General features: G+C 37.4%; 1 protein-coding gene across 6 annotated transcripts in view; it reads left to right on the forward strand.

Annotated features, from left to right (window-relative positions):
* cdh23 (cadherin-related 23) overlaps positions 1 to 26,154 on the forward strand; it is a 1,363,918-nt gene that overhangs the window by 914,789 nt on the left and 422,975 nt on the right. For all 6 annotated transcript variants that reach the window (XM_039768795.1, XM_039768746.1, XM_039768764.1 and 3 more), the window contains exons 14-15: positions 10,900 to 10,964; positions 20,854 to 21,091. In XM_039768795.1, coding sequence (XP_039624729.1) covers positions 10,900 to 10,964; positions 20,854 to 21,091 — 303 coding nt within the window. The remainder of the gene's footprint in view (positions 1 to 10,899; positions 10,965 to 20,853; positions 21,092 to 26,154) is intronic.

Below are 26,154 nucleotides of genomic sequence, written 5' to 3' on the forward strand. Positions count from 1 at the left end.
TCATTGCATTAGGTTCCTCATGTTTCACACTGAATTCATTTCCACAAGTTGCATAGCTTTATGCTTCTTCTGATTATATGTGCAAGATTCAATTACAGTATATATGAAATTTAAAGCGTGTCTTATTTAAAAACAAGAATCATAATAAAAGTGCTTGTGAACTTTGTAAAAGTGAAAGCTAAAAAACTTTGAGGCTCAAATCTGTTATTGAACAGATTAGTTTAAGTATCTTAGAAATTCAACTATTTAACGACTTGTTTAGCTTGCCCTTTATTGCTGGTACTGAGTGGAAGCATTATGGTGTTATCCCTGTTTGTTTCTGATTGCTGTGCTTCTTTGATTTACTATTCAAAAATAATGAAGTGGATCTTTGAGACGTGTATTTATAGGCAGGACCATAGAGCTGTTCCGCACAATGTAAACTTATGTCAGGCACAGTAGTAGGGCCACTGACCTTCCCATGACTTGATGCTCAACAGTTGCACCCATGGCTGATGACTGCTGTGCAGTGGGCAGAGTCCAGTATGTGCAAAAATGAATGAATCTGTTTTGCAGTTTCTATTGATGAAGTTTGTAATTGTATGTTTGCACCAGTGAGCACTTCAAAGTCATAATCTGAGTATGAATAATTGGGATAGACACTTCATTGAGATGCCTTAGGGTTATTGTGGGCTTTGGAAATGAAGCGCACTGAGAGACCTCAGAATATATAGTGCACTCTAACTGCTGATCTTCTTTCACACTACTTCAATTCACAGTTTGCATACCCAGGAAAAGAGCTGATTTGAGGTCCCTTAGGTTGACACATTTCTAAAGTATATAGGTATATTGTACTGGAGAAAATGTTCTGCTAGTTCCTTTGGCACCGAGGCAGTGATTTTCAAAAGTTTCTTAATGGCTGTACTGGTGCAGAACACCACAGATTTGCACCATCTGGACAAGCAGGCAACAGCTGCAGAGCTGACATTGACCAGGTGATAGCCATAGCTCAGGCAGAGCACTCAGCAAACAGAGCAGCAGGTCTAGAGGCAGGTAGAGTCTAATTGAAAGGGAATCTGGTCATTCACTTCCTAATGGGCTGGAACTAAGTTTGTACATAAGAAATAATAACGGATTAGGTCTGGCAGATTATGCTTCACTGTGGGAGTGAACAAGTCAGTGGCTTGAGTATTCATTGCTTTTTAGTCCTCTTTTGAGTTCAAATGTATAGTTTCCTATGTGCTCAAACTGATGCTCAGGGGTGATAGAGAAAAATGAAGCCTGAAGATTGCTCTGCCAGAGCAACATTTGTGCCAGTAAAAACTGTTCATCAAAGAATGCCAAAAAACGTTGAATATTGAGACAAATCGAAAAAAAAAGGAGACATAATTTATAAAAGCAATATTCAGGGAATATGGCAGGGATTAACAGACTAAGTCACATTTTGGCAAATTGCAGCAGTTCAGTTGGCAAAAACCCTTCATCTGTGCCCTTTCTCTGCTGTTTCTACCTTGCCCAGATACTGGTCAAACAATGTGTCCACTATTCGAGTGTGCAAATCAAAGCAAAAACAGAACATCACAATAATATCAGTTAAACTTTTAGTACTAGAGTGTTGTACCATGTTAGCCATTATGAGTGAAGTCAAGCAAAATGACACCTTTGATCGGCTAACTAAAAAGATTACAATATGCAAGCTTTCAAGGCAACTCAGGCCCCTTCTTCAGGCAAAGTCTGAGTTGCCTCGAAAGCTTGCCTACTGTAATCTTTTTAGTTAGCCAATCAAAGGTGTCATTTTTCTTGACTTCTCACTAGTTAATCTTTACGAAAAGAAGATAAAGGTATTTGTCTTTAGAAGGTTTCCAGTAAGGGAGGTGTCCAGTTTATATACTAGATTGATTGATTAATTGGGTTAGTAGATAGTACTTTACTTGCCCAAAGGTCATGAGGTGTACAGAGTGAAGATTAAAGCACACAAGAGTGTTCTTTGTAGTTACTCACTCATATCAGAAACTCAGTTCTTGAGTCTCGCAAACTGCAGTCTACATGACAGACAGTCCATTATGTAGAACACTATAGTCTCATCCACCTGCATATCTCTGAGTTTACCCCTTAACAGAGATGGCTGGATGGTATTGAATACAATGAAGAAATCAAAAACATAATCCTCACAGTGCTGCCATCTTTGCCAGGTGGGAATAAGCCTTGTGGAGGAGAGAGATTATTGCATTTTATAAGCAATAATCTGATAAGGATATGATAAGTAAGTAAACTGCAGTGTGTACAAGAGTTCTTTCACAAGAGAACTTGTATAGTCCTGGACTAGCCTCTCAAAGGTCTTCATGATGTGAGAGGTAAGTGTCACTGCCAACTGTGCAACTGTCTTTCATGAAACTGTCACATTGTAGGATTTTTTTCCACATTAGCGGCACTTAGTGACAGACTGAACAAGTACCACAAAATTGCTCAGCACAGGCCTTAAAAACTTGAAGACTAGCTCCATCCGGGCTTATGGCTTTTCCTGAGTGCAGCCTTCTCATTTGTCTCCTCACTTCGTCATCAATTACGGACAGTCATGTTTACAAATGCACCTGTTTGTGCCAAAGTCCTTGAGTGGCATAACTGCGGTAAAGTAATTTAAAAAGGAGAATAGAGACATACAGAAGGACTTCAATTAATAATTCATTAATGGGCGGCAGGTACAGTGAATGGTGATGCTAACTTATAACTCCAAAGTCTTGGGTTGAAATCTTCGACTGGGTTCTGTCACTGTGGAGTTTGCATATTCTCCCTGTGTCCATATCGATTTTCATCAGGTACTACGATTTTCTTCTGCACTATATGGTCAAAAGTATGTAAATCTGCCCCAATCCCTTTAAGTACTGTTATTGTGAAGTGGAAGCATCTAAGATCAACAATGGCTCAGCCACAAAGAGTGGGGCTGCCAAGTGCTAATGCACATAGTTCATAAAAATGACTAATCCTGTGTTTCATCACTCAAAACAGCCTCTAGAAGTAACCTCAGCACAAGGACTGTGCATTAGCAGCTTCATGAAATGAGTTTCCATGGTCAAGCAGCTGCACACAAGTCAAAGATTACTGTGTATAATGCCAGGGATCAACTGGAGTGGTGTAAAATAAACTGCCATTTTGACTCTGCACCAGTGGAAACGTGTCCTCTGAAGTGATAAATCATACTTCATTACCTGACAGTCTGACGGACGAATCTGGGTTTAGCAGATGCCAGAAGAAGACTTTCGAACTGCATAGTGCCTACTGTAAAGTTTAGTGGTGGAGGGTTAATGGTCTAGAACTGCTTTTCAGTATTTGGCCTAGGTCCTTTGTTTCCAGTGAAGGGTACTGTTAATGCTACAACATACAAAGACATTTTAGACAATTGTGTGTTTCCAGCTTAATGGTAACAACTTGGGGATGACTGTGTCTGGACATGGTTTGACAAGTATGGTGTGAAGGAACTCAAGTGGTCTGCCCTGACCTCCACCCTATTAAACATCTTTGAGATGAATTGAAATGGCAATTGTGAGCCAGGTCTTCTTGTACAAGATCAGTATCTAACCTCATAAATGCTCATTTGGATGAATGAGCACAAATACACACAGTTACACTCAGAAATATTGGGGAAGATGGGAAAAGGGTGCAGGGGTCTCAATATTAATGGCCACTGCTTTGGAATAGGATGGACAACAAGCCTATACAGGTATCTGTGTGAGGGTCCGGTGTCCTCAAACTTTTGGCCATATAGAGTATGTCACAACAAGTTTAGGAGGCATAATCACTCAAAACTGGACTAATATGAGAGGGTGTAATTGTGTGCATAAGCATCATTTCCAGAACTGTGGTTTACAAAATTCAAAAATAATTACTTCAGTCATCAACATGCTGAACTAAAAGGTGTTCGTTTGTAATTTGATTTTATTGATGCAAGTGGATCATTGCTGAATTCCTGTAATTAATATGGATTAGAGGTGAGAAAGGTACTTTCTTCTACATTCTCTGGATGACTTCTAGCTGTTTCATTCTTTTAAATGCAATTTCTAATGGCAACAACATAATAAATTGCATAGCAACTGAATGCAATTCAGAGCAACATTTAGTAGAGTCAACTGCAGTAAGCCCCTAACTGCCAGGAGCATGGTGAATGATATACAAACCTCCTAATTTTAAGGGTGAAGGTATGCCACCTGCAAGAATTCCTGTCACCCTGCATACACAGCAACTAAACCATCAATTTCCATTTTTCTGGGAATTACGTACCATCCTGGGAAAACAGTTCTAATCCTGCAAATGCAGAAACACAGAAGTGGGATTTTTCTATTTGGCCAGAATGAGGTACCAGATCTATGTTTGATTCATTTTATCTTGCAGATATTGTTAACTAAACTTTTGACTTATTCCTTGGTTGGGAACTAAACACTTGAACTCCAAATGATCTCTGTTTGTCTGGTGAAAAAAGATTTAAAACATTGACATAACTTTTTGGTTTGACATTAAGTAAGTCATGGTAATGTCTGTTGAAATTGAGGAAATATATAATTTATGCAATTGGGATTTGTTAGACAAAGTATTTTTCAAATTGCTTAGTTAAATTTCTTTGACTGATGCAGTTTTATGTTATAAAATCAAATAACTTTCCTGATTCATGTTACTGTGATACTGGAGAGACAAGTGCGGCGCTCATAAGGAATGGAGTGTCTTATCATGGTGATTTACTCCACCTACTGGTAACATACAGTAACTTTCAATAATGCATTTATTTCTTCATCCCTTACCTTCTAATGTATATAAATATTATTTGTGTGTTTGTAGAAAATTACAGTAGGAGCTCAGATACATTGATAGTGGTTTTTAATGGGCTTAATTATTTTGGTAGCTGTTAGCTTGGCAACAACAATAAATGTCAGGAGGGTTCACTTTATCAGAAATACCAGTTAGATTTGAGAAGCAGCTGAAATCTGAGAGTGTGAGGGAAAATGAGATGAATTTAAATTTGAAAGACCATATGGTGTCTGGCTGGCAAGACCTCCAGAACAGACAGGCCCACTTTGGCAGCAGGAGAGGTCCTGAGCATGTCAGTGTGGACACAAAAGGAGCCACTGGCTTGTGGTACACTCTGTTTGTTTTTGGGTGACTCCAAAAAGAAAATACCAAGAAGTTATGGCCTAGCAGGAAGTGTGCATTGTTCCCCAGATAACAACAAGGATAAATAACAAAGGACATGGCAAGTTTACCTGACAAGATAGTGAAGTCTGAGAGGAAAGACAGAAGGTATAAAGACCTTGTGGCTGCTCGGGGGTGCCTGGCCACAGATAGAAAAGTAAGGTACTCTGTTGCTGCCCTTTTAACAGAACAGAGAGCATGGATGCCACCTTGGAGATCCGGCCTTTTAAAGACAACCAAATTTGGAAGAAGAGGATAAGCCAAGTTTGTGAGAGACAGACAAAGAATGGATTGCTTTATACAATACTGAGCAGTCATGTGCAGAGAGGCAACAGTTTTGTACTAGTTCTGCTAAAATTTATACTTTGTATTCACCTTCAAAATACAAGTGGGGTTTATTTTTTAATGGAAGAAACTTTTAACTTTTTACAATTTAAAGTCCTGATGAGAACTGCAAACAGCCCCATTTTAAAACGAGGGGGGACCCAAAAATAACCGGAATTTTGTTGTTGTTAGGTTGGTACTTGTAGTACGTGGTTGGGCCGCTAGGACGATCTAGTTACACTCCTCACAAGTCAGTCTGCGAAGTGCCATCAGTCTGGAAGGTTGTGCTTGTGTTCAGTGAATTTTGTAAAAGTAGTTTTGTGCAAGCGTCGTTTTTTTACGATGAGCCGATTATCGAGCAACAGCAGCGCAGTGAAATTTTGTTTTCTCCTTGAAAAAAGTGTTGCAGAAACTATTGTTATTGAAACGGTATGACAACCCTGAACCACCCACCCTACTCAACAGATTTAGCTCCGTGTGATTTCTTTTTGTTCCCTCGGATGAAAAAAGACTTGAAAGGAAGGTGTTTTGCTGACGTCGAAGTGGTAAAACAAGAAACAACCAGAGCATTAATGGGCATTACTTCAGACGAATTTAAAAAATGTTTCGAACAATGGAACAAACAGTTAGAGAAGTGTACAGTATTTCCGCCAATGGAGAGTACTTTGAAGGAGACTAATTGTAGTTTGTTACAGAAAATTAAATTAAACACGTTTTAAAAATATTTCCGGTTATTTTTGGGTCCCCCCTCCTGGTATAATATGACCCCTCCTGACAAGCATATGCCAGTGTCCACATGAACATCCCTGGTAACATTCACAATTTTCTTGGAAAAAAAAAAAAAAACATTACTACAGCAGAGGCGCTGATACACTGAAGGCAGTGATCAGTACACAAAACATACTCAAAATAATAAGCTAAATACATTTTTCATATATAACTGGTGAAATACAGTAATAAATGCAGTAAAATAATGCCAGATATGAAATTTGATGAGTGTTTTTTACTAGAGTTTGCAATCACAATGGCTTATGTCTGTTACAAAGATATGCGCCTTTCAGATTTCCCTATGTACTGTATATGTCACCCTGCTGCACAGTATTATCAGCTTTATTGGATTTTGCATCCCTAGAGAGGTGGTCTAGCACACAACATGTGCTTATGATTAAGATGTATTACAAAGAGAATGATTCTGTTACAGTCTCTAAATACATACTTTACTTTCTTACCAAATTTTGTCTGCTTCTGTGATTGCCCTGCAGCATTTATTCCTGTGTGAGATTATGGAGAGCTGTTGTCTATCCTGGTAGCACTGGGCATAAGATGAAAAACAACCCTGAACAATCATTGGGCACACTTGCATGTCACCAACACTCACTCTTGGGCCAATTTAGAGTTATGTCTTCAAGATGTTTGAGGAAGCCCAAATAACCAGATGAAGATTCATGCAGACAAGGGAAGAACATTCAAACTCCACTGATACACTGACCAGGATAGCATTCAAACCTAGCACTTTGGAGCTGCCAGGCCAGAACACTTAGCATTCCACCACCCTGACATCTATCTATTGAGTGTCCACCGTACAGTTTAAATGAGTCCAAAGAATGAAGAGATAACCACAAGCAGACTCCAAATGGAGGTGTTGCTCAGCTCAACAAAGAATGAGCACTCAGCACTATGAGAATAGCCATTTTAACATGGGGAAAGCCATCAGTTTTTTTCTGTTGTTTATAAGAGAATTATATGCATTGCCATTAATTATTCCTGCCTTTTGCCCAATGCTTGCTGGGATTGGCTCCAGCTGTCCCTCCTTTTTGGAAGATGGATGGATATTCTTATACCCTGCCTTGAAGGAAGCCCAGATCTCATAAAGTGTGTTGTTAAGGTTTAGGGTTTGTACTGCATGTGTATGGCGAGAGAAGAGACAGCAATGTGGTAATGAGACAAAGCAGTTCATAATAAAATTACATTGTTTTCTGCCAAAAGTGCACATTATTTAAATTTATTTTACTTTTCAAAATAGCCCACATTACTTACATTTTGAAGGTTGCTGAAAGAAAGAAATTGGGCGGTATTGGCTGCCAAAATCTTATAAGTAGTTCAAAGAAGTCCAAAAAGTCTTTGCAAAAAGGTTTTATTTCTTTTTTGAATATGAAGTTTATTGCCTTGAAAAAATATTCAGTCCACAAAAATACTTTTACATTTTATTGACTAAACAATATATTCCCAACTAAAAACTGCGTGACTTTGTGTTGACGTTTCAGTTTGTGGAGTAAAATTTATTAATGAATAATAATTGCCTTTCTTTTCTTGGCAGTACAAATAAAAATAGCAATTGCTAGTCAAACTGATCAGAATCCCAGGTTGTGACAGTCATTTATGTGAAACAACAGTTGAGGTCTGAAAAATATTTCACATTCATGTAAGAAGAAAGCATGCTGTCTGAATGTCAATAGAGAAGGGAGAGAAAAATAATTTTTGTGTTGACTGACAATAAATTTGTGCTGAATGGCAAATTTCTGAAAAGCTTTTTGGTCACAAGTAGACATGTCAAGGAGATTTTGTCAAAGATCACTGCAAGATTATGCTCAAAATATTCGAAGGTGAGTGATCTGATGGACTTTCGAAGTCAAAAAAAAGCAGTTTTCATTACTGAGTATGCTACCTTTTAAGACTTGACAAACTGCATGGACCGTGGGCAAATTGCTAGGAATTAGGAGAAAGGACACTGTAATGGAAGAAGCACAGAAATGTGAAACGGTTTAAGGGTCTAAGATAAATAAAAGCTGCTTCATGATGTTGAAAGAAAAGAGAAAAGAAAGCAGTCATTGCCTTCAAGAGTGTGTGTGTTTCAGTCACACTAACTGGTCCAAATAGACTATTCAAACCTATGTTTGGGGGACCGAAAGTGGTGGAAATACCAGGATGCTCAACAGGTATTCACTAGGGTCATCACAACTGTAAAGGAAGGACAGGAAACAGCTATTTTCTGGTTCCCCCCTTAGTTTCTCCCACAATTATTACCTTCAAACCAGTCCCTGTAAGGCTCGTAACACGTTCATGCAATTTACAGCATAAAGACTAGAAACTGAAATCTCAGCAAACTCAAAAACTGCAGTTGATTTGCAAGACTGTATGTCAGCTATGCCTAAGATTCATTGACCGCCGTGTACTTTAAATAAGAGGCATGCAGTAGCTTGTCAGGCTCTCTGATACTTACCCAGTCAGTCACAGTTGTGTGTAGGTCATGTCATAATGAATGGTATAGTTGTGAAATAATCAAGCATTGTGTTGAAAAATACACAAAAAGGAGAAAATCAGTCACCATGTAGTAATTCATCCTTACAGTAAATGGAAGAGCTTACAGAAGAATCAAAGTTTTAGCACTAATAGAAGAGATGAAAGGAGCTCTCTATTACAAATTATACCATTTTGTTTTTCTTTTGTGGATTTTGCCAGGGTAATTTTCATCTATAGACTAATTCTACAGTAGATTTATAGATATATTCTGAAGCACTGACAACAAGAGTAGTATTTATTGACTAGACGATGAAACTGCTAAACAAAATCTAATATTGGACATCTTTCTGTAGCACTCAATATTAATTACATTTGCAACTACAGCATGTACTGGGTGTGAATAAGCATCATTATACAGTGGGGAGTCCATTACCTGGAACTAGAGTGTGATCCTAGGCAAGAATCACATTTCTCTCCATTTTCAGAACATTACTAAACTGAAACAAAATAAAGGTTTTTTACAATATTCATTTAAAACTCTGTAGTGTGTCCCATCAGTAGGAACTGAGTAGCTCACTGTTTGTCCACTGGGAAGAGCAATAAGAGCCTTTTATCTTTAAGGATTCACAGAAGGTGCAGTGTTGTGTTGTTAAGACTCACGATTTACAGTAAATCAAATAGAATGTCTAAAAACCAAATCATAGATGGCTCTACCTAGGAATATCTTTCAGAATCAGTATAATTGGAAAATTACCATCCCATTCAAGTATAGTATGATAAATTGGTCAGTATGGGTACATGGTGACATGTTTCATCTAGGTATGGTGGTCCAAAGGTGTGTACTGTATATGTAAAGGCAGTTTCATGTTACTTTGACTATTTAAACAGATAATTGTTAACACTTTCATAAACGAGTAGCTTAATCTTCAAAAAGAACAGTGATAAACAAAAGGAAAGACTTGAGTACTTCTTGAAGTAGGTAGCATACTATGGCAGTAATCACAAGTTATCGTTTTTAGCTTTTTTTGAATAAATAATCATTCAAAGTGTTGGTTTTTGAGCCTGTATATAGAAGTAGTTGTTTTTAACATAGCATTCACAAACTAATCCCTACTGCCTCACAGTAAGGAGACCAGGGTTCACATCCCGGCTTCTCCATGCGAAAAGTTTGCATGTTCTCCCGTGTCTATGTGGTTTTTCTTTGGGTGCTACGGTTTCCTCCCACAGTCCAAAGACATGCAGGTTAGGTGAACTGGCAACGCTAAATTGGCCGTAGTGTGTATTTGGTGTGTGGGTATATGTCGATGTTCACCCAACGATAGACTGGCACCCTGTCAGGGGTTTGTGCCTGCCTTATGCCCTATGTAAGCTGGGACAGGCTCCAGTCTCTCCACGACTCTGGTCTGGATTAAGCAAGTTAAAAAATGACTTGACATGACATGATATTCACAAATTCGTTTTGGGGAGATGGAGCCTTTTCCTTGCAAGGTAAAAATCAGCCCTGGATTTAGCTCAGCTCTGTTACAGGGCCTGCTATATTCACATGCGGAATCTCACACCCACAAAGGGTCCATTTAGATTCACCAATCAGCCTAAAACACACGTCTCCCATGATGTGGGAAGACCCAAGGAGACTACTTTCTGTTGTAGATGGTGAGGCAGGCTAAAATATTTTAGTTAAATGCTGCTTTCCAGCTAGGAAACTTCATACCAACTAGAAAGGAACGTTCTACACATGCCAAATAAATGAGGATACAGGATGAGAAAAGCTTGTAATTGCAGCATAGAAAATTACAAAGCAGTAGAGCAAAAACAATAAAATATGTGCCATGCACAGACCGGATTTTCTGACTGCCTGAACGAAGTCCATTAGTCACTCTCACACAAGTATTGAATCTTGTCACTTGGCTGAAGTGTCCTTATCTCTCAGTGGATTCCTGATCTGACCTCTTCTCTTCTGCAGTTTTTTAAGACTGTTAGTTGAGAAATTTGTAACCAAATCAAATTCATTAGATGTCCCAGTTTTTTTTATTTATTTAATTAATTAATTAATTTATTTATTTATTTATTTATTTATTTATTTATGTATGTATGTTCTCTAACATTCTGTCAGTGCTAATGAAGGATTGAAGAAACTCTTCCTGAATGTAAATGTTTTACTTCTTATTTTTTCTGCAGGCTACAGACAATGATTTTGGCTCCTTTGGGACGGTCATGTACTTTTTCAGTGATGAACCCGAAAAGTAAGTTCTCATTGGCTTCGTTATTTTAATTCTCTTTCTTGTAGGAATTCTTTTCCTGACATTTTAAAATAATGCATTCTTATGCTAGCAGGTGACAAAAAGTATGCACGAGCCAAAATGAAAAGGTTTAATAAATGTCAGTGTAATCTGTTTGCTTATTATCATGTTGTTAGCTAAATTTTACAAATTACTAAAATACAAATAAATAATGCAATCCTTACAATTCTACAATAACACATCCAATGTACAAAAACAAAGCCAGATTGGATACATTCCCTTTTATCATCGCAGATCAGTTTAAATACGTAGGGGTAAACATCACAAGTAAACATAATGCTCTTTATCAACAAAATATTGCCATCTGTATGGAAAAAATTAAGCAAGACTGCATACTGTAGGTGGTCTACCCTCCGTCTCACCTTAGCTGAAAGAATTAACGCTGTCAAGATGAATATCCTCCTTAAACTTCTTTTTTCCATTTCAAAACAATATACATCAATAAATCATTTTATAAGAAATTAGATTCAATCATAACCTCATTTATTTGGAATTCAAAATATCCACATATCCAAAGGGCAACCCTACAAAGACCTAAGGTGGAAGGCGTCATGGTTCCACCTAACTTTCAATTTTATTACTGGGTGGCAATCATACAAACTATAAAAACCTGGACATGGAAACAAATAGACAAACATAAACAGAAGAAATAAACATAGAAATAAAATCCTGCAACACTTCTTTATATTCCTTGCTTTGTACCCCAATAAGTACAAGTCATCGCCAATATTGTAACAACCCAGTGGTGCTTCACTCACTCAGAATATGGAACCAATTCAGGAAGTATTTTAAGATAGAGAAGGTTTTATCTGTGGCACCTCTGCATGAGAACAACCTTTTTCCACCCTCTCAAACATATGCAGTTTTTCATGCCTGAAAAACATTTGGGATTAAATCACTTAAAGATCTGTACATAGACAACGTCTTTGCATCCTATGAGCAATTACACTCCAAATTTAACTTTCCAGCAACACATTTCTTTCACTACCTTCAAATCAAAAACTTTGTTAAACACAACCTGCCCAATTTTCATTACCTCCCACATACCTCTATGCCGGAAAAAATATTGATCAGTCTTGAGGACTCAAACGGCATTTCTGCAATGTATAAAACCATTCTAGAGTCCCTCCCTTTCAAAGATCTAAGAAGACAGTGGGAAAAGGATCTCTCACTCAACATCTCAGAAAAGGAGTGGAAGATAGCAATGCGGGGAATTCACTTGAGCTCCATATGTGCAAAGCATACAATTATTCAACTCAAAATTATATATCGAGTACATCTGTCTCGCTTAAAATTGTCCAAGATGTTTCCAAGGCAAAATCCAACCTGCAAACATTGCAATCAAGTTCCAGCCTCACTAGGCACATGTTCTGGACTTGCACCAAATTAACATAATTCTAGACCAAAATCTTTAAATGCCGACCAGACAGCCTTGGTGTCCCAATCCCTCCTTATCCACTAACAGCTGTGTTTGGTGTACTCCCAGATGAGCTTAAAGTGGAGAATGACAAACAAACTGTAACTGCCTTTACTATACTACTGGCACGTAGACTTATCTTGTTCAACTGGAGGAATCTTAACTCATCTATTCTAAGTCAGTGGGTAATTGATGTTATATACTATTTGAAATTGGAAAAACTCAAATTCTCACTAAGAGGTTTTGTACAAAACTTTTTCAAAACTTGGCAGGACCTAATCAATAACATTTTAGAATAAGCATTTAAACTGAGGAAGTGAGCCATCTAATTGTTCCCACCCACTTTTAAGCAAAATTCACTCATGATTGCCTTCAGATGCATGTTTTATGTCTGGCCATGTGAGTCTGCTTTTATTTTTCCTAGATATGAACACTTTATCTGAGACCCTTAAACTCACCAAATGTAGACCATTTGAAATGAGATTTAATTTTTGACTTGTGTTAATTAAAACTGTATCATAAACGTTTCATTTCAGTAATGACAGGAAAACACACTTATACTTTAAACACTGTTTTATATAGTGTCAATATATATATATATTGTGGACCACCCAGGCTGGCACCGCAGCCTCAACCCGACACAGACAAGCATGGGACACAAGTTCAAGGCACACACGTTTTATTTTTTTATTTTTTACCTCATGGGAAACACCTTCCCCATTTCCCATAAGCCTTCACCTTCACTCCTGCAGTCAAGGTTCATTTTCCTCATCCCTCTGGCTCCCTGAGTGGTTTCTGCTGGCTTATTTTATACTTTTATACTGCAATTTTTTTATACTATAGAAGTACTCCAGGTGCTTGATGACCTAATTTCTGGCAAAACATCCGGGTGTTGCAGAAGAACTGCCCAAAAGGGCTCAGCAGATCCTGCTGCAGCAACCCCTGGTGACATCTGCGGATACCAACAGGACTGCACCAAACTACAACTCCCATGAAGCCCTCCGGGAGTCCAAGGCACCAGTGCAACCCAGGGGGGCTGCCATCTAGTGTCCTGGGGGAGGTAATGCTCTGGCCACGCTTGGTCCCCAGGTCCTTCCAGCGTGGAGCCGTCCAGCCGCACTCTAGAATATATATATATATATATATATATATATATATATATATATATATATTATTACACCATTGGGGCATTCATCCACTCAACCCAACACAGACAGACGCAGGAGGCACACTTATAAAAGCACATGTGATTTATTTTGATTTTCTTCACTCGTGGGTACTGTCTTCCCTATTCCCATGAGTACACAGCACAGTCCCAAGCACAAATACAGCATACTTGAACACAAGTATTCTCCTTTCTCGCTCTTTTCTTTACTCCTCCACTCCACCTCGGTAAGCTTCGCCCTCTACCACCCGACTCCGGCTCCTTTTATACATTACAAGTGCTCCAGGTGCTTGATGACCTATTTGAGGCAGCACTTCTGGGTGTGATAAAAGAATCGCCCATACGGGCTCAGGAGTGGCTGCAGCACCCCTGGTCCTTTGAAAAAATGCCACCAATGTATTGTGGCCGTTTTCTCCATCAAACAATGTTGGTAAACTGCGTTCTGGTAAATTTAATATGCCAGCGGCGTCTTCCTCCTTGTCATCTTCATCGTTGTCTTCTTTTTAAAGCAACGCGTTTATGATTTCTTTTTCAGTAGAAATCCGCTAGTAAACAATTCATCATCCACGTGTTCATAGTCGTAATAATTTACATTATTAATTTCAACATTGAATAAGTGAACCCATGTAGATAACGGCAATTCGTCCTCTTCTTCAAAAATATCAGATTTTGATTTCCTGAAGCAATTCTGTATTGTATAACATTCATCACATTGTTCCAGGCAATAGATAAGAAATTTATTGCATATTGAAGTTTATTCCACTAAGTGGCTCGCAAAAGTCCAGGATGTGGTCAAGTGTTGTTCGTAATAACCGAGATTTCGCTCATTATAACAGGGCAAATTTACATGTAAATAGCTGTTATATCTTTCAAAAATATTTTTTTTTCATTATAACCGAGAAATCGTTATAACCGAGCTCGTTAAAACCGACTTTGACTGTATGTATATATATATATATATATATATATATGAGGCAATGCTAAACTTGCTTTTTGTTTCAATGGCATCTTAGTCTTGCTTAGTCAGTTTCATATGACATAAATTGTAATAGGTGCATTATTTAAAATGTTTAAAAATAAGTACACCTGATCAATATTTTGTATATAACAGAAACGAACATTGTAAATTTATTGTCAGGATTAAAATGGTAATTGTTACTCAGCCTACATTTAACCTTCAGCCTTCATTTGTTATTGTTTGACAAAGTTATCTGAAACTATAAGTTAAATAAAAACAATTCCTTTTGAAGCAATATTTGTTAGATTGTTACTGATATTTTTACTGATTTATATTTTAAGTATCTATCTATCTATCTATCTATCTATCTATCTATCTATCTATCTATCTATCTATCTATCTGTCTGTCTGTCTGTCTGTCTGTCTGTCTATCTAATAAACTGCTTATCCCCCAGTTACATTTGCTGGCAAAATAGGAGTCTTCATAATATGACAAACAAAATGAAGTGCTCTGCTGCCCCCTAGTGCTGGGATGACAGATTTCCTGTATTGCTAAATCTATATGCTAGAAATGTTTCTACCTTTACTGTATTTTAGTAAATAAATTCCTATGTGCATTTTTAATTCTGCTTTAAGGTTTTATAATTTTACAGTAATTTGTACCCTTATTCTTTCATTTTATCTTGAGAAATCATGTTTAAATTGATATTTCTTTTTTTTACTTTTTATTTATGAAATCTAACATCATAATAAAGCATAACACATGTCCAGTAGTAAGTTTCAAAGACACTCTATGAAAATTAGCATTCAATCCCAAACCAATAAAGAGAGCTATGCAATTGTACAGTCCCATCTAAAATGCTGCTTTATAGGCTCAAATTAAAAATAACATAAAAGGTTTCAATGAAGCTCACGCCTGGCATGCCTACTTTAGAATTAAATGAATGAGTTCTTGTCGAGATCTTCTTAACATATTCTCTTGCACATTTCAGTTTGACATAATTTTAACCACTGCTTTTCAACTCAGTTACAGAAAGTGGATTAGAATTCTTCCAGTTAAACAAAAAATAAGTCTTTGCGTAATTAGAGTGGTACACAGTAATGCAAGCAATTTTTCAAAGTATGCTTTTATTCTTTTGCTATAAAACTTTCTGTTAATGTGTTAGTAACTCAACCTTGTGAGGCAAATGCTTGATGACATTGCTCACTTGCTTTCTTATATCATCAAACAATAATCCACCAAAAATATCACCACATATTAGGGAAGAGCTGTTTATTAGTGAATACTTAGCACTTCATTACAAATATTAGGTAGAGCAAAGAATTACAGTAAAGGTGATTATTCAGTAAAAACAGAAGAAACACTAATAAAAGATAATGGTAGATCTCAGTGCATTTGGTTTAATAAGCTACTTAGTTGGATTTTCAAAAATTGGTGCAGATAAGATAAACAAGAATTATAATTAGAAGTCTTTGTCAAAAAGACAAAGTCAACAATGAACTCAATTTTAATGAAGGAGCGGAAGGTAACAGATCTGTTGTAGGAAAAAAGTAAGCAGGAAGAATAGGAGGTTCATGTTTAGGATAGAAGGAGAATCAGAACCTGACAGTGTCTAATGTGGTACACAGGAAAATGGCTGCTGTTATATTAAATCTTAAAAGTTTCCGTATGAAAAGAGTGGACCCTTATATATACAATACAATACAATACAGTTTATTTTTGTATAGCCCAAAATCACACAGGAAGTTCTGCAATGGGCTTTAACAGGCCCTGCCTCTTGACAGCCCCCCAGCCTTGACTCTCTGAGAAGACAAGGAAAAACTCCCAAAAAAACCTCATAGGGAAAAATGGAAGAAATCTTGGGAAAGGCAGTTCAAAGAGAGACCCCTTTCCAGGTAGGTTTGGTGTGCAGTGGGTGTCAACAGAAGGGGATCAATACAATACAATACAATACACAGAACAGAACAAATCACAGAAACAAATATATACATTTATTTCCAATGTTGGATTCTTTAGTTTATCTTCTTTGTTCTTCAAACATAGGGAAATGGTAATGATTTGGATGATGGAAGATGTAAACAGTAGTGAATGAGCTGCATAAAAGTTTTGATTGATCGAGGCAATCAAAATCAAAAGGTATGCTGTGAAAAGGCTGAAGAACATCGTCAGTGTGTCAGGCCAGACATTAAAGTTCAACATGAAGAAGGCAGTATCAATCTGAGCTTGCAAACAAGATAGAAATTAACAAAACATCAAAGTGGGGCATAAGGATGAGGTAGAATAGCAGTTTCATTAGTTAGGTTCACTTATTTCGTGTACACCAAAAATTCTGCAATAAAATTATATCTGGAATCACATCAACCATGAGTTCATTCAGCAGTGGAAGGCAGCAGTCAGCTATATGCATGAACAGTGATCTCAAGAAGTCTTTGAAATTTTGAAATGGCTTGCTGAAGAAATTTGGGCGTCATGAGAGATCATTGCAGGATTCAACTGAGAAGACCACGAGACCTACAAGTAACTCTTTGATAACGTAACTAGATATTGAAGGCCTTTGAAAACCATTCTAATGTTATTGAAGGAATTGCTTGATGGACTCCTGAATTGTAAAGCTCAATAGGCCAATCAAGAAAAAAATGACTAAATATTAACATATAGAAAGTTCTCTCGGGAAGAAGAGATGTGCAAATATTGGATAACATGAACTTGCCATGGGCAGAACTCCAGCAGTAATGACTATGCATCATTAGTAAAAGTCACTGTGTCCTGTTCACAGTTCACATTCTCTCTTGATGTCCCCTTTACTTTATGTGCCATACGGTGTCATGCTTAAAATATGTCCAAATTAGACTCTGTATAATGATTCACCCATTTATCCATTTTTAAATGTACTTTATCCATTACAGAGCCACCCTAGTCTGAACTTGCCTTGGTAGCTTCTATCCCTGGGAGAAACACTGCTGGCTTACATACTGTTTCACACTGGCAGCAATTTACTACACACAAAATTTAAAATCTATAAATTAAAAAAAAGCTTTAAATTAAATTTGCCAGAACATTCTGTCCTTTAGGGTTCCATCAATATTGTCATGTGTTAATGTCTTAATTTGTACCGAGCATAGAAAATTATTGCATTGTGTTAGCATTTTGGTTTTATTAATATACAAAGTAAACTTATTTTTGCTTTATTTTAACTATGCTCAGTCCAGATAAATTATGTGTGTACATCCTAGATGACAGAGTTACCTGGAGTAACCTTTACCTGTTCTTCCTGCACATATTTGTAGCCATTTATTGTATTCTTACCCTTTTAAGTGACATACTGTAGGTGTAGGCCTTTTTTTCTCTGTTAGCAAGCCTAATATCTTTCAGTCACATAGGACACCTACGTTTGCGACAGTTCAGGGTACCCTTACTGCCGATCTTCAATGGCAAAGAGCATAACGTTCATGAATACAGATGTGTACGTCCAAACAAAGATACAGAGATGTCACTTCTTATTTTCTCCTGAACAAATAGCAGCTGTTTAGCCTTTTGCTTTTCTATATCCTGCTTCTTACCTGATCCACGATATTGTAATATGAAAGGGGAAAAATCAATAGCAATCTAATTTGAAGCGAGAGGCTGTCAAAGCTGTCCTTGTTGACAAGTGAATGGTATGTCAGATTGATATTGACTAGGATAATATGAGTGGAAAAGCGGGTTTGAAGTAATTCACATCAGAGCTTCATTGTGTAATGATGGAGGGAGAGGCAGAGTTTGATTTAAAGAGCCATGTATTTTATTCACTTGCCTTATTCCTTTTAAATGTGAACAGATCCCAAATGGGGTAATTTGGACCCTAGAGAGACAAGCGACACTTGACTTGAATAATTGCAATACTTTGCAGAAGAAATTACAATAACTGCAAGAATGTTGTGACCTGTTAAGGTAGACCTTTTAACATGAAGAAAATGTTTATTAGGTTGTACTGAAAAACCCCGCCTCAAAAAACTGCACAACCAACATGGCATACGAGGAGGTACCCAAAAATAACCGGAATTGAAAAAAAATATGTTTTAATCATTTTTAGATACTGAAACTTTTGTCTCCTTAAAAGTACTCTCCATGTGAATGAATGCACGTGTCCCAACGGTTTTCCCACTGGTGAAAACATTTTTCGAATTGCTGAAGAGGAATGTTGTCCAAGGCCTGCAGCGACTTTTCCTTGACTTCCTGGTACAAAAACACTTTCCTTTGAGTTCTTTTATAATATGAAACAAGAAAATGTTGCACGGAGCAAGATCAGGCAAATAGGGAGGATGAGGGACAACAGTTATCTTGTTTTTCGACAAAAACTGATGGACACGGAGGGTGGTACAATTTAACGCAGACTCGCTGTTCTTTATGATCACCCATCATAAAAATCACAGAACACATTTAATAAGTACCAATAAAACTGACACGGAATGCCGTATGAACAATACAGAACAACGGCACTTGGCAGACTGCCATAGAACACTGTAAGTATGCTATACCTGGTGACGAAATTTGCAACTAAGTCTAGACTGCACACCAGGTACAGATTCCGGTTATTTTAATGTACTCCTTCGTATACTGTATTAGAAACTGCACAACCAATACGTCATACCAGTAACGGTCGAACTGCATGATAACATGCAGTGAATAAACTTGACTTGAGCATTCATAGTTTTCATACTCTTTCTCTGTACGTTTAGCATTCATTTCCTCAGAGGTTGATGCGCTTGCTGCTTCCTGAGCAGATCTTCTTTTCTCCACCCTAACGGCCCACTTCTTCTCTTCTTTCGTCTGCATCTTTTCGTGTTAAAACTGATTAAGTCAGTGTTTGTGTTGCAGTTACTTAGTATGTTTTCTTTAATTTTTCACTTAAGCTGGCACTTAAGTCTTCAATCTGCCTCAAGAATGACTTAAGATATGAAGAGGTAGGGCAAGTGACAGCGAAGGTGGTAGGGAATGACAACGGCACCCATACACATTTGCCACACGGCCGTCCTGCTGGGCGCTGCCCAGAGTTGATTCTACAATAAAATAAACTTAAAATAAAAAGAGGAATAACCTTGGAGGTCAATCATCACCCTGAAAGCGGATAATAGATGTCACGTAGTATACAATATGTGTACCAATTTTCAGGCCAATAGGTCAAACTGTTTGCGAGGTATAAATGATTTAAAATCCTGGACAGACAAACGGACATCCATGGTAGTGTATTATACTTAGAAACTGCACAACTAACATGGCATATGTTACACATTCTTGATCTAACACCTAACGTATCTGTGCTAGGACAATTGAGGACCCTCCTATTAGCTTAAAATCAGAGGCCAAGCTAGGATTGATATTGTTAGGCTCTTTTAACATTGCATTAAATGTATTGATAATTATTAGTCTCAAGTGACCTGTGAAAAACACAAAGAATGTAAATGATATGAAAAAGTACCACACATGGAATAGAAGATCCAGCCTTCTACACTATTTTTATTTTACTATATAAAATTGAATGGCTGGAGGTGAAAATTGAAAATCTGCTATAAGAAACACTCAAGGCCTTCTTCTTCCACCCAAACCTTAATACAGTGTTTACCAACCTTTTTTTGTTGTGACACACTTTTTGTAGCCAAAAACATCCCATGGCAAACCACTCTTTTACTAACCACAAACACATTATTTCTCATACTCGTGCTCAACTGTCCAAAGGGGCGGGACTACCAGAGAGGCTGGTAAAAAGCTGCTTTGAGATCAGCATTTGCAGACATGGCACTTAGTGTGCACTGTGCTAGCACCTCCCAGCTACTTCATCCCTTTGCCCAGCCCTCTCTGCCTCAGAGGCAATTCATATGCCCATTATCAATCAACCTTGTGAGTTTAGCTGGCGACCACACACCCAGGCCGATAAACTCTAGCAGCCTGAAGACCCATCCAAAGTGCTCTAACTGTTGTGTCTGCAACATAGCTATTGTGGAGCTACTTTTATGCCATCTTCTCCAGGTAGTCCTGTCCTCCTCAGACAGGTCTTGACCACCTGTGGAGCTTGTCCCTCTCGGGTTCAGTCTGAGGTGTGCTACTCCATTATTTCCGTGGCACATCTGCGTAGCTCTCATGGTGCACCACTGGTCGAAAAACACTGCTGTAATACTTATTTTTTTTGCTTGAAGAAGGGGCCTGAGCATCCTCCAAAGATTGCGTATTGCAATCTCTCTAGTTAACCAATAAAAGGTGTCATTTTTGAAACCTAATATAAATACATTTATTAAGCTGTATCAATCTCTACAGATTCACCCTGGATAAAGATACTGGGGATGTCATACTCACTGGAAGACTGGACTTTGAATTGACTCAGCGGTACACCATCACTGTGATAGCTCAAGATGGTGGAGGAGAGGAGACAACAGGTCGTCTTCGCATCAACGTTCTGGATGTCAATGACAATGCTCCCATGTTTCAGAAAGAGGGATATTCGGGTACGGTACGGGAGAATGAGCCATCCACCATCCAGGTGGCACGTGTACGGGTAAGTGATGTTACTTTCATTGTTATCCACAACGGTTAAGTTTACATCATAGTGGCAGACATACTTCATTTTTTGAAAGCGGATATGCATGCTGGTTTTACATTCTTAGTGCTTAATTTCCATGAATTAAAGTATACAGACCTATTTGTGATCAGACAATAGATCAGACACATTCAGAAACCATTTGGGAAAGTCTACAGGTGTCTGAGTTCTAAAAGAATCAATACTCACATTTTTTTTCTTGATGCTAACAGCATTTACCAGTCAATGTGGTACATTTGCAGAGCTGTGAATTCATATAGGATAAAATATACATTCAAGTAGTTTTCTCTAATTTTCCTTCATTTCATGCAAGAATGTAACAATAAAACTTATTCATAGTTGGATTTATAATGGTGAATCAAATGAATTTTGGAATGGGGTACAAATAGCCAGAGGTTCCAATTATTTTTTGCATTTACTTATTTGGCTGACACCCTTATCCAAGGCAACTTACAACATTTATGATACAATTAGTTACATTTCTTTCGGTTTTCCAAATGGAGCACAGGCAGGTCAAGTGACTTGTTCATGGTCACACAGTGTCAGTAGCGGGATTTGAACCCACAACCTCAGCGTCTGAAGTCCAAAGTATTAACCACCACACCGCATTGCCAGCTTTCTGACGAGAAGTGAAGGGATACAGGAGAAAATAGGATGAAATGACACTTTGTATTGGCTAACTAAATAAAGGCTCAAAAGCTTGCATTTGTAATCTATTTAGCTAGCCAATGAAAGGTGTCATTTCACCCTACTTTCTTCTGTATTAGTGAAGGGAAAAGCTGGCAAGTTTCTAGTTGAATACTTTTCAAACTGACACTCAAATTTGTTTTGCAGGCAGCTTAACAACACACTAAAGAGTTTTTTAGGGGTTTTAAAGTTTTTTGGGATATGAAAAAACAAGGAATACTCCATATTAAAGCCTTTTTTATACACTTGTGTTCCTTCTGCAGTTACAAAAAGCATGTAATCCTTCCTGCACTGTTAAAATCAATTCTGTCAGTTGCATCTCTGTGACGGAGTGCAGAAAGTTTTTTAAAATTTGACATGCCTCATATTTTTCACCAAAAGACATACCAGGGGCCTCATATATAAACGGTGCGTATGCACAAAAATGTTATGTACGAACATTTCCACGCTCAAATCGCGATGTATAAAACCTAAACTTGGCATAAAGCCACGCACATTTCCATGGTAGCTCATACCCACACAAGTTCTGCGCCCGGTTTTGCCGACTGGCGGCACCCAGCGTCAAAGCAGTACTACTGTTCCAGTGTGGTTTCCTTTTCTTCTTTAGATCCACATCCCTGATGCGACTTTATAAACACACTGAAATTAACCGGATATTGTTTATTAGTTTAATGCATCTGATTGTAATTAACCTGTAACAATATAATGGTCCAGAGAAAGGTCAAAATAATATGAATACAATAGCTGCTTTAGCGTTGTTGCTCTCACTGTACTTTTTTCTTCTTCTTTCAGCTGTTCCCATTAGGGGTTGCCACAGCGTATCATCTTTTTCCATATTACTCTCACTGCACCATTTGGAGTATTGATATCACTGTATCTGAGTGTGAATCACAGCTATACAGTAGCTGATCGGAAAGAGAATTATCGGTATACAGCATCAAGCATACGCTTTCTCGGCCATGCTGTCTCTTGAACTGCTCTGATATGGCAAACGTTTCAGAGCCTTTCCTCACAGTTCAGAAACAGTTTCATCCTAAGAACTATAAATGCAGTCAATCAGTCCATCAAAAACAAACTTATAAGTACAATTACCTCACTGTCAACTTGCGATAGTTATAATATTGCACAACCTGAGCCACTTTTTAAAGTGCGTATTTACATATGATGACTATATCATTTTTAAGATGAAATGCAGCAAAATAAAACTTTAACTTAATTTAAATAATCTATATTGTTAATAAATAAACATGTGAGGACACAATGTCGCAGCGCTAGCAAGGAGCTGGTGCCCCGTTCACAGATTGTTCCTGCCTCGCTTGCTGGGACTGGTGCGACACTGGATGTATAGAATAATTTAAAATGTACTACGAAGATATTTCAATGTTCCTTAAAAGTTTTGAAGAATCGCCGTTCTAAACTTACAGATGGCTTAACTTCTATTACAGAGCTGATTGTGTGGCGATTGGGTACTTGGAGAAAGAAAAGGAAGGACAGAAATTGGATTTTAGTACGTTTGAAAGAGACAGTACTGCTGCTGTAAATTATTTCATTGAAGGTTGTGCACTGCGCAGCAAGCATCATCTGGAAGGCAGGAACAATCACTGTGCCACCGTGGTCCTATCTTTAATAACATGCTTTAACTCCTATCAATATGAAAATGATATCATATATACATCTCAGTATTTTAATTATTCAGAGAGCTGTAATATTACGAATGTAATGGATTCTGTGTCCTGTTGGAGGAAGAGAAAGCCCAGAAGCACGTAGTGATTCACACACATAGAGCACATATAAGAATATATGCAAAACAAAGCATTTAACATGCTACTTTAGTTACGATGGGATTTAAGAAATTAGTAAATTAAACAATTTTAAGATGAAGTTTGTGATGTTCTACTTTAATGACAAAATAAACTACATGATTAAAGTGGAAATTTCGCCTATTTTTTTTCCTCTATACCCTAATAAGCTTTCATATGACACGCAGACAGTGAGCTACAACTCGCCTTTTCACGATAACTTTGATATCTGACAACTTCTTTTTTATTCCGGCACTGTGCGACTTTGTCAACTTGAGCTTTCGAGTTTCTCCGACACGGTATGTCAATCGATCAACTTCCTTTTGTTGTTTATACCACTGTTTAAACCAACAAATAGTAAGTTTTTCCTTGCCTCCACTTGTTATTCACCGAAATTCTTCTATTTCCCCCCGTGTATTTTGCCATTGCCTTTTCACAGAATGCTGGGCTTAAGGGCTATTTATATTGATTTGCATATTCAAAGAGGCGTAATTCTGTGAGGAGACGGGGCAGGACAGCAGGCACGTGCACATGCGTTACTTTTCACGCTGACCGGGATTTATGTAGTTGAAGAACGTGGAAGCTGACGTTCACACAGATTTATGCATCTAGATTTTTTTGTGTGTAAGCACATTATTGCTTGTGCGTACGCCATGTTAGAGTGTGAATTGCATACAGTATTACTGTATTTTCTTTAGAGGAACACTCAGTATATGGAAAATTGTTGCTGCCCACGCTTTACCAAGCCACCGCCTTATGAGAGCGGAGAATATGCACGCTTCCAGTGTTTTTTTCTTTAATCACTAGAGATCTTTATTTAAATACTAAATGAGTGGCAAATACATGCATAAAAAATGCATGAAAACGATTCAAGATAGGAACTATATGCCTTTCGTCTTCTGTGAATTCAATGAATTTTGCTGAAAGATAAATGCAATTAATTTTTTGAATTTTTTTGTTGAGTGAAACACTAAGCTTTGTTGCTTATTTAAATTTGTACAAATCTTATTTTATATCTCTATTGACTAGCTAAGTATCACAATTTTCTCTTACTATTCCATTTAGGAGTTGTTTTAAAAGGATACTCCACCCAAAACCTATATTTTTATATGTTGATTACACTGCACTGTTTGTATATTTTCGTAGAAACATAACAAATTTCTTACAGTAACGGGTTTTTAATGAGAAACCACTCTGAACAATAAGACAATACCACAATGTCCATGTTAAATCTCAGCTTACTTCTGTCATAATCCATGTCAGGTATTCAGTTGTATGTTCAACAACATCCCAAACAAATGTATTTTACCTAAAATATTGTAAAAGAAATCCTCTCATGCATGACAGTGGAATGAGTTCCAACAACAAGTTTATGAATTAAAGGCTTGTCTCTTCCCATTATTTAATGTTTAGATGTCCTGTCCAGTAACAGCTCATTCATTAGCTGTCATTGCTCTTTACATGATATAAATATTGCAGAATGTGTTATGAGGGAGAGATATTTAATTAGAAATTAAAAGTTAAAAGCAAATGAAATATATTAGGTGGAAAATATACCTTGTATTTTTATATATGTGAGATGTTTTAACAAGCAGAAGTTCAGTTCACCAGTGTAGTTTCACCAACTGTCATTGAAAAAACCAAAGTACTACAGATGTGGATAATATAAATGTCAATGTCTATTTATTTATATAGCACATTCAAAACAACATAGTAATGCTGAAGCCAAAGTGCTTTACAATAATAGAATAAAAGAAAAATAAAAAAAAACAAAAACAATAAACAATAAAACAAATAGTAATAAAATATATGAACATAAAATAAGATAGATAATAAATAGAAATAATGTTATATGATCACAAAGAGGAAACCATCAGTATTACTGAAGGTCACTGAATACAAGTGAAAAGAATTGAGTTTTTTTTTTTAGAGGAGTCCTTAATATTATGAGGTAGAGAGTTCCACAGGTGAGGGGCAGCAGCTGCAAAGGCCCTGTCACCCTTGGTTTTACATTTGGTATGAGGGACAACAAGAGACAACTGACCAGAAGATCTAAGCACTCTGGATGGCTGGTGTAAAACAAACAGTTCAGATAAATAGGCAGGAGCAAGCCCATGTAAAGATTTAAAAACTAGCAGCAAGATTTTAAAATCAATTTGAAAACTGACAGGCAGCCAGTGTAAAGAAGCTAAAATAGGAGAAACAGAGTCAGACTTGCCCCAACCAGAAAGCGATCGGCAGCATTTTGGAATAGCTGTAACCTGTGTATCAGAGATTTGTTAATCCCAGAATACAGCGAATTGCAATAATCGAGGAGAGAAAAAATAAAAGCATGAGTAGCTTTCTCAAGATCTTTAGAAGATAAAAAAGGCTTTATCTAGCCTAATAAACGAAGTTGGAAAAAGTAACTCTTGACTACAGAATTTACTTGTTTCTCAAAAGAGAGGTTACTGTCAAAGGTAACACCAAGATTGCGGACTTGAGGTTTGGAAAAGGCAGAGAAAGAGCCGAGAAGTCCAAGACCAGTTTGGGCTT

The sequence above is a fragment of the Polypterus senegalus genome, chromosome 1, assembly GCF_016835505.1.
Source record: "Polypterus senegalus isolate Bchr_013 chromosome 1, ASM1683550v1, whole genome shotgun sequence".
NCBI lineage: Eukaryota > Metazoa > Chordata > Cladistia > Polypteriformes > Polypteridae > Polypterus > Polypterus senegalus.